Source organism: Teleopsis dalmanni, chromosome X, assembly GCF_002237135.1.
Source record: "Teleopsis dalmanni isolate 2A chromosome X, ASM223713v2, whole genome shotgun sequence".
Lineage (NCBI taxonomy): Eukaryota > Metazoa > Arthropoda > Insecta > Diptera > Diopsidae > Teleopsis > Teleopsis dalmanni.
In genome coordinates, this window is record NC_051848.1 from 19,302,612 (window position 1) to 19,311,987 (window position 9,376).

The 9,376-nt window shown below is 29.1% G+C and overlaps 1 protein-coding gene across 1 annotated transcript in view; it reads left to right on the forward strand.

The window, feature by feature from the left end:
- LOC119662214 (transmembrane protein 214) overlaps positions 1-7,467 on the forward strand; it is a 23,802-nt gene extending 16,335 nt beyond the window's left edge. Inside the window, exons 9-11 of the mRNA XM_038071786.1 lie at positions 3,850-4,254; positions 6,873-6,991; positions 7,063-7,467. Coding sequence (XP_037927714.1) covers positions 3,850-4,254; positions 6,873-6,991; positions 7,063-7,177 — 639 coding nt within the window. The 3' untranslated portion in view covers positions 7,178-7,467. The remainder of the gene's footprint in view (positions 1-3,849; positions 4,255-6,872; positions 6,992-7,062) is intronic.
- Positions 7,468-9,376: the final 1,909 nt, after the last annotated feature.

Genomic DNA, 9,376 nt, shown 5'->3' on the forward strand with positions numbered 1-9,376 from the left:
TAATAGTTCATAAATCGCACTTGGTGTACATTTTTCGGGATGTCGTGCATCAGATGCGCCAATCTTGTTTATTGACAAAGCCACTGAAATATATAGGAATCTTAGGACTGAACAAAATTTTGAGATAACGAAGTTAATCGACTTCCAACCGTTCAAGCATCCATTTCCTGCATTCATGACGCAATTTGTGATCGTGTGGTTAAAATTTTTAACTCAATTATGTTATGCAGAATTTGTCTTAAGCAAAATCTTCACAAAGTTCATCGGGAAAAACTTACTTATTGTTTAAGATGTCACACTTTTGGAATTTCTGAAGGCAGCTCCATCTGTGCGCACCTTATGTAGTCTTGAGGATGGCTTATTGGTCCAAAGCTGTAGTCGAGCTACGAAATTATCTTATATATCTTATTGGGCAGTGATTATGTTATCAGCTTTTTGACAAACAATAAACTGAGTGCTGTCACATCACCTGGTAAAAAATCCTTAATTGTATATTTTTTGTTTTTTTTTCTGTATATTAGGTGTACTTTTGGACAGTCCTTATCTCAAATATTTATTATACTCATAATTCAACAATAGCTTTAAATATTTTTAGATTGACATGTTGAAATAGTTGTCGTTGTCTGCTTGGGTAAACGTTATGTCAAACAATATCATATTGTTATGATAAGACAAGCATTTTTTCAGTTCGTGACGTAGAGATAGATAGCCTGGTGGCTTTAAAGAATTTGATTGTTTTGATTAGGTATGTAATATATAAATAGAAAAACAAAAACACATGAAAAACATATTTAGTTCTAAGAAACAATTGATGTTAATTTTATCAATTAATGTTAAAAAGTGGCGATGGTGAAATGAGTTGATGTTCGATTTGTTCCATAAATCCTTCGATAATTTTTAAATGGGTATTGTCTTACATGTTTTTTTTGACATTCAAAGCATATGGTATATTTTTAAAACCGTAATTATCCGAAGTATTTACTCGAGTGGTGTCAAGAGAATGTTGAGTGTAAACTCTCTCTTATTACACAACTTATTTGATCCCAATCTTTATGTGAATGTTCTTACTTTAAAAACTTTAAAAAACTATTCAGTGAATATGCATTTATTCTTAACATTTTGTAATTTTTATACTTACGATAATACTTTTTAATAAGAAAGTTACAAACGTTCATATTAAAAAATATGAACTATACAGGACTGAACTGAAAAGATTGCCACATACAATATTATTTGAATAGAAATTAAATTCTGCAAAGCAAACATATCATAATAGGTATGTGTTCCACGAGCTACTTGTAGTAACTTTGAGTAACACTGTATATACACACACAAGTGCGTTCCACCCGCAAATTTTCGAGTAAATGAGACCATCTAAGAGAAAGTAACATCCCTGTCGCAATTTGAAAATGCTACACAGACTTAAGGCTCAGTTAGACGGTAGGTGACGTAAGAAATTAATTCACGTCTAACTCAGCCTTTACTTGTGTTTTACTTGTGTTGTACTTGTGTTTTACTTGAGTTTTACTACGAGTAGCTTGTAGAACCAGACCTATAATGGCTTTCACTGTAATAAGAGATCACGGTTAAAAAGTATGAATCACTTGCAATGATTATTTTAATATTATTGTATTGTATTGAAACACATATTAGATTAATAATATTTATTTACGCTTTTAACGAAAATCATATTAATCATACTAAAATTTCATTTGATTTATGATTGAACCGGCTTCAGTTAATTAAAATAAATTGATTTTTTGTTTATTTAAACTTTTCTAACTACTTGTTGTACTCCATATAATAAAAATAAATTGAATCTATAATTTAATTCACAATAATTTTAATAACTATTTGCATATTTATTTAACTATGCAAATAAAAATAGATAAACTGTATTATAGGTATGTCATTCAGCATCAAATACGGGTTAGAACACCCGTAGTACACCTTACAAATAAAATAAAATTCATAAAAGTCGAATATAAAGTTAAGCAAAACGCATAAAATACTACATGATTTAAAATATGTAGTGTTGAGTAATATTATATATTAGCTGGGCCTTTGTTTCTCTTCGGTGTTGTTTTTTTTTCTGCAACACTATTAGCTAGCAGTTTTGTTTATATTTGATGTAGCTACTGTGAAATTCTTCTTTTCTTTATATTTGACACTTTGGTTGAAAATATAAATATTTTTTCTTTTTTCCGAAAAAATCCGGACTTTCAAAATTGATCCTGTCGATTTTGTGGTAAGCATTGGACATGTATATATAAGTTGTCTGAGGTCATGGTAAACCAACACTTGGTCATCGATGGTTGTTTCCGCAATTTGAAACAGTACGTTTCTGGAGTGTGACTCCTTTTCTAGCGTAGTTGTGTATGTTATGTTATATATATGCAATTAAAATATCCTTTAATGTATTCCCTTAGTATATTATATATTCAATTAAATTAATCTTTGAAGTTTTTCGTTAGCAGAAACTTTTCCATTAGCAGAAGATGATATATATATAGGTTTTACCTCTATTTGGTAAAAATAATAACGTACATATTTGATCAATCAAAATACTTTTTAATGTATTCCGTTAGTAAGAAGTTTTCCGTTAGCGCATGTATTACTTTTACGGGAGTGTACTATAACTTGGACCCACATTGATGCTTTATTTTACTTTTTTTATATATAGGTTGTATTTCTATTGGTCATAGATAAAATAATATATTTGTTTAAAATAATCAATATGAAGAAAAAGCGAGAGGAACGGTAGCATTTTATTGCTGATACCATATGTAAGATGCGCATATTGATTTGTATATGGAAAACTGTTGAATGTCGATAAAATCTGGTTGAAGGTGCTGAGTTACTGGTACTTTAAATCGAATGGAAACGCATAAGTTTATTGCCTTTCGTAAGCTGCTGAAATCAGCTGAAACGTGTAGTCAATGACGTAATAATACAAACTGTGTGCGTGTTAGTTTCAATGCAAAGATATAAATCATACGGAGCGGAGGGAGCTACTGCTGTTTTATGGGCTGGTCGCAAAGAGCTATCTACGTGCCACTATTAGTAGCAAATTACATTCTCACCTCTCCAATCCTTCTCACACCAATGAACTGAATCTAATTGCATGTAACTATTTTCTCCAATTTTTTTTTTGTTAATATTCATTTGGAATGAAATTATAAAAAAAAACGTATATGTTTTTGCATTTTAATGTGATTTGTGGACTTACTTGAACAGGTTCGAAATAATCGTTGTGCTTACTTTAATACAAAATTTTAGCAATAAATTATTTAATATAAATGAAATAAAAATGAAATTAAATACAACAACAAATAACACTGCGCATTTGTCGTTGCGTTTTAATTAATTTTTGTTTATGCTTTCCATTTTATTTTATATTTTTTGTTTTGTCTCTAAACAAAGCAATAAAGAAAATTTAAAACAATTCAAAAAATTTCAAAAATTTAGCAATTTAGCAATTTAGCAAATTAGCAATTTGAAAAGTTGAAAAGTTTAAAAAATTAAAAAATTAATAAAATACTATTTAGTTAATTTTTATAAAATAGAAAAATAAGAACAACAAAACTCTAAAATGGCGCAAAACAATAAAAACAACAAAAATAAACTAAACAAACAACATCAGCAGCAACAATCCGGTAAAAAGGTAGTGATTTCATACATAAAAAAATTTCATAAACACTTAAAAAAATGCAATGTACATATTTCATCACAAAAAATGATTTCACTATTTGAACTCTTGAACTTCAGCTTATATAAATTATTAATCATCTTCTATCCTTTTCTTCCATTGTTTCGTTCTTTCGTTTTTTCGTTCTGTCGATTTTGTAGAGTACCCAAGATAGAACCTCAAACAAGCGTAAACAAAATGCAGAAGCGAAAAAGAAATGCGGCTGCTGCAAATGGGTTCTCGGTAGTGTATTATTGGTGGCCATCATCGGTGCTGCACTCACCTACGACACCAATGTCAATGGCAAAGGCGTGTTTGCTAAGTCTGCTACAGGGAAATTTTTGAAAGATGCCGGCTTATTGCCGCATGTGGAAAAGGCCTGGTACGTAACAATGGGCACCTTAGCCCGCGCTTATAAATGGTCTGAAGAGCGTGTTCCAGGTATAGCCAAGCCCGCTATCAAGTTATTGTGTGATCTTACCAAAATGTTGCGTAACGCTGCATGCAATATATTTACGACACTTCAAAACGTCATCTCATCGAAGCTGCCAGTAGCTGCTAAATTTGTAAGTATCAGACGTTTTAATTTTTGACATAAGTAGGAAGTACTAATAATTAAATTTACGTGTTATGAATATTTGCACAAACACTATATGAATGAATAATAAATAGAGGGCAAATGTTATTTTGGAAAAAATAATAGGAAGTTAAAATTATTATTACTATAAACTCAAGTCATGGATGAACTTGTACACACTGCTAAATCCCTAATTTTCGGTTTTGCACTTCAAAAAGTCATATACGAAAAATACTTTCAGAGACCAGACAACTGGTGATGGGTTCTTCGCAATACTCGAAACAACTGTATTATAATCATTTGAAAATTCAAATAATTACAAATAATATATAAACAGTCTTTTATATCTTCTCTTCTAATTAAAACACGTTTCGTAGTTGTATTTGACTTCAAATTAAGTTAATTAAAAAGGATTTCGTTCTAAAGCCGTAAATTCACATTGAATCTTTGTCGTCTAGAAAGCTTAATTTAATCAACATAGGTCAGTAAATAATAAATAAAATGAGTACGCAAACCGGTTAAACTTAGTTTCACATTTTTATAAAAATATTAAAAATTTTTTTTTAATCTAGGAAACTTGCTTAGCAGTTGATATGTGTGATAAAAAATATTTGTAGGGAAAACAAAAAACAAATTGAAATAATAACAGATTAATAAATCATTGTGACAATTAATCAACGAATTGGCAGTAATCAAATATCAGTATTGTACTAATACAATGAAACTATTTTTTAAACATCACTAATAGCTTTGATTTGTTTACATATATGGTATATGTTGTATATAAATATATACGTGTATACTATACATACATATAAATATATAAGTATATACCAACATTACTATAGACAAAGAATATATATACTATAGATATCATAAGAAAACAAATAAAAAACGATAAAATTCCTTTTAATGTATCTAGTTATAAAGTATACCTAAATATTATATGGATATAACTTAAGATTTTTAACATTGCTCAGAATATAAAATAAAAAAAATCAAATAATGATAATAAAAATGAGCAAATTTCGACATTGATGGTATCTAAATATAAAAGCCTTTAGTCGATATAAATTTCTAGTCTATAAATTAATACTACACGAATATGCTAGAGAAATGAACTAAAAAGGCTACATTTATTAGTTTAAGTGGAATAACCGCTGACAAAAGCACAAATAACTTTATAGAAGCAGCCAAAGTTTTAAATCGTCCAGTACATCATGGTGCTCAAGGCTATATAAGCAATAAATAATACAGAGAAAGTTGTTGTCGTTGTTGTAGCCCGAAGAGCCACAGGTTTTTGTTCAACATGGATATCCAGATTTAGTTCAGCAAGGATGACCACAACAAATCAGGGTCAGCTTCAAAGCGACTTATTTACAACACTTGCAAAACTAACTGGAACGAAACACATCCACATAACACCATATTATCTTGCATGGAATGGGATGATTGATCGCTGGCATCGGTCTTTAAAAGTAGCATTAATGTGTAACAGTGAAACACCATGAATCAATCTTCTATCTACAGCACTTCTGGGTCTAAGAACTGCTTAAAAAAGCGATATAGGAGTTTTATCAGCTGAAATGCTCTACGGCTGTACGTTTCGACTACCAGAAGAATTTTTCAACGACTTTGATGCATACGGTGATTCACAAAAATTTCTTATCAAATTTCGAGAATATATCAAGGCTATACGTCCAAAACGTGAGTACATCACGGTCATCGTTACGAATTCTTACAGAAAAATATAAACATATGCACACATGTTTTCTTCAGAGCTGACCACGTGAAGAAACCGTTAGAAGCACCCTTCTCATGACCAAATTTGGTGATCGCGTTTATATGATCGTAGTAGATGGCAAAGAACTTAACGTCTCACTTGAACGCGTAAATACCGCTGTTTTTGCAAGAAATCCAAATGATGAAGTCAAACCACTAATAACGTATTTTAACAAAAAGGTAGCGGTCGCACAAGACAATCATTAAACGGGGAAGTAGTTGTGGCAGCACTGTTCTAACACCACCGACAACAAATGTCAAAAGTAAAAAAATCACATGTTCGAAAAACAGAACTAAGTGTCAGCTTAGAAAATATAAAGAGTATATATGTATACAAAATAATATATTCTAGTCTTATCTTTAAACGCCTTCTAGCGTAACCCGTTCGGACTAATACAACTTGGGATGCAGACAACTAAAGCCATATATTGAAAAAATAATAGATTTCTTATTACGACACCTAATATTTTTATCAACATAAAGTTACGTTAATTAAGAAAAACAATACCATATATAGTAGATGTTGACGTGAAAATGACCACCGTTCTTAAGAGATAATATCCTTAAAAGAGGTGTTAATATAAGATAACCTTGTATAATAAATAAACCATCTATGTAGCCATTTATACACCTCATCGATGGTGTCAGTAAATTTATGGTTCAAAGAAAGGGTTTGAAGTTGTCATATATGGATACTGTAGATATACATTAATAACAAATATATGTGTAATTTCAGCAGCGTAATAAGAATTGAAGCTTTCTTCTATTATGTTTTTATAACATATAAATGAATTATAATAACAATTAGATATTTTTATTTTTCAGTTGGAACAATACGTGCCCGGTTTGCCCCAAAAAATTGAAAACATCTCAGTGGCTGTGAAAAATATCGTCGTGGATGTCTTTGGCAAGACTATCATGTTCTTTAAAGAAAAAGTTCTAGTGTAAGTTTCAAAATAATAAATATATTATATTCATATGTATTCATTAATTTGGATTTTTTTTTCAATTTCAGCGGTTCGCTTTCACCTGAAAACCTAAGCAAAGCACTGAACCACACTCAGAACGTTGCGCTAGAGTACTATAATGTGTTCCACAAAAAGGTGGACACATACGCGAAACTTAAATGATTCTGAAAACTTTACCCCGAACAACAGAACAACTAAACAAATTACCTAAATCTTAATATTTGTACCAAACAAAACTAATTTAAACACAAAAACAACAAAAAAAGATTATTGTGTGAGGGCAGTTTTTTTTATGTTTATTTAGAAAAATTTAAAAGAGAGCTCTCCGCCGGATTGTAAAAACTAAGTAGCAAAATAATAATTATTTGGGAAATAATAGTTTTAAATTCTTAGAAGCATTGACAAGAGAAACCTCTTATGAAATTGTATAAATAAGTTATTTAGCAATCAATTTCAAATTTTATATTATTATTTGAACTGTTAACTTAAAATATTTTGAATTTTTTAAAGTGTAAGGTTCGTTGAGCGAAAACATTTTTTTAAAACTATTTTTAATTTATACGTACATATAATATTTTGCATGTTTCTACTTTTTGTTTAGTTAACACAAGAACATTATTTCTAATAACGAAAAAATTCCATTAAAGTTTTTGTATAAGTAAAAATTTGTTTATGTGATTTTTTTTAAAAGTAAAAAAGGAAAATCGTATATCGTGTCTCGTCATTTTTAAATGAAAGAATGAAGAAAGCAATTATTTAAATTACAACTAAAAGTTTTTCAGCATTTCCATTATTAAGATAAAATTATATATATTTTAATGTTTTTAAAATAAGATTTATTGAAACTGTACACTTTTGTATTGCAGCATAATTAACATAAATATGTAATTATTGTAAGGATAACAAATATTCCAATTACGTTCAAAAACAAGATATTAGTGCATTTGAAATTAAAATAATGATTTTTTATGATTTTACTGAATGTGTAACTTAAATTAAGAATTATAAACGGAAATGATAAATCAAATAAAATGAAATCTAAATAAAATAAATTATAAGTCTATCTTTGTATCTTTGTATAATACAACATAACAAAACATCAATAAACTAAATGTTAATGAAAATATATTCTTCACCAAAAAAAAAACAACCAAATTCAAATGCCAAAATTTTAACACGATGAGTTTCAACCAGTTACCGCTGCATATCCTTTATGTGAAAGCTAAAAACTTACTTGCCAAAGACTACAAAAAGCTTATATACCTATAATGGTGGAATCAGAAGACTCGAACCCTTCATTTGCATCCCGAACACATTTACAACTATTGCAACAGATAAAACTTCAATGAGGTCGAATAATGATAAGGATTAGCTTTATTACACACTAAAATAGTAGTTTCTACGAGGTATAATTTGCTGTGCAACTCTGTTCTTAATAGGCCTCAACTTAATTAGTTTCAAAATGAAACTTTTTTGGGACTGGTTAAAGAGTAGAATATTAATTAACAGAATACTAGGCGTCTAACAGAGCGAAGTACTACAACAATGATGATTTTATTTTGGTGGGTAGTATTGGTAGGCTGCTAAACCCGACCATTTCCAATCCACATGAAGTCGCAAATGCGTTCAAACAAACATACTATATGCAGACAGATATCCATAGATCAATTTGATTTGTTGAACTAATCAAAAAGATCTCCAATATCTATAGACTTACTTATACGCAGTTTTCACACTAAGACAGGCCTATTCTGAATCGCATGAGAATGGGAGTTTGTTCCCTATTCCCCAGTTTGCTATTTTGAATAATTTGGGAATGGGAGTTTTGTTTCCTATTCCCAATTTTGCTATTCTGAATCGCTTGGGAATGGGAGTTTTTTTTCCCAATTTTGCATAAATTCTTTCCCAAGCAAATTGTTGGGGAGACAAGTTAAAAAAGTATTAAAAATGGTTTAATTTAATATAAAAGTAACGGAAAATGATCAAATTTTTGAATATATTTTAATAAAATTACTATTATAATAAAATTATTACAATAAATTTAATATTTTCAAAGTTTTATTTTTTTATTTTATCCACAAGAGTTGATTGGTTTTCCGAATATATTTTAATAAAATTATTTTAATAAATTTATAATATAACAAAATTTTCATTTAATATATATTATTAAAATTATTATTTTAATAAAAGTATAACAAATTTAAAATATTTAAATTTTTATTTACTTATTTTATTTACACGGGTTTTTTCCACTAATTAAAGTTTTCACTATTGTTTTTAAAACAATAGAAAAATGGAAGGAATGAATGGGACTCCTAGAATAAGTTAAAATAAACTTTTGCAATTATGTGCAGGTAAAAC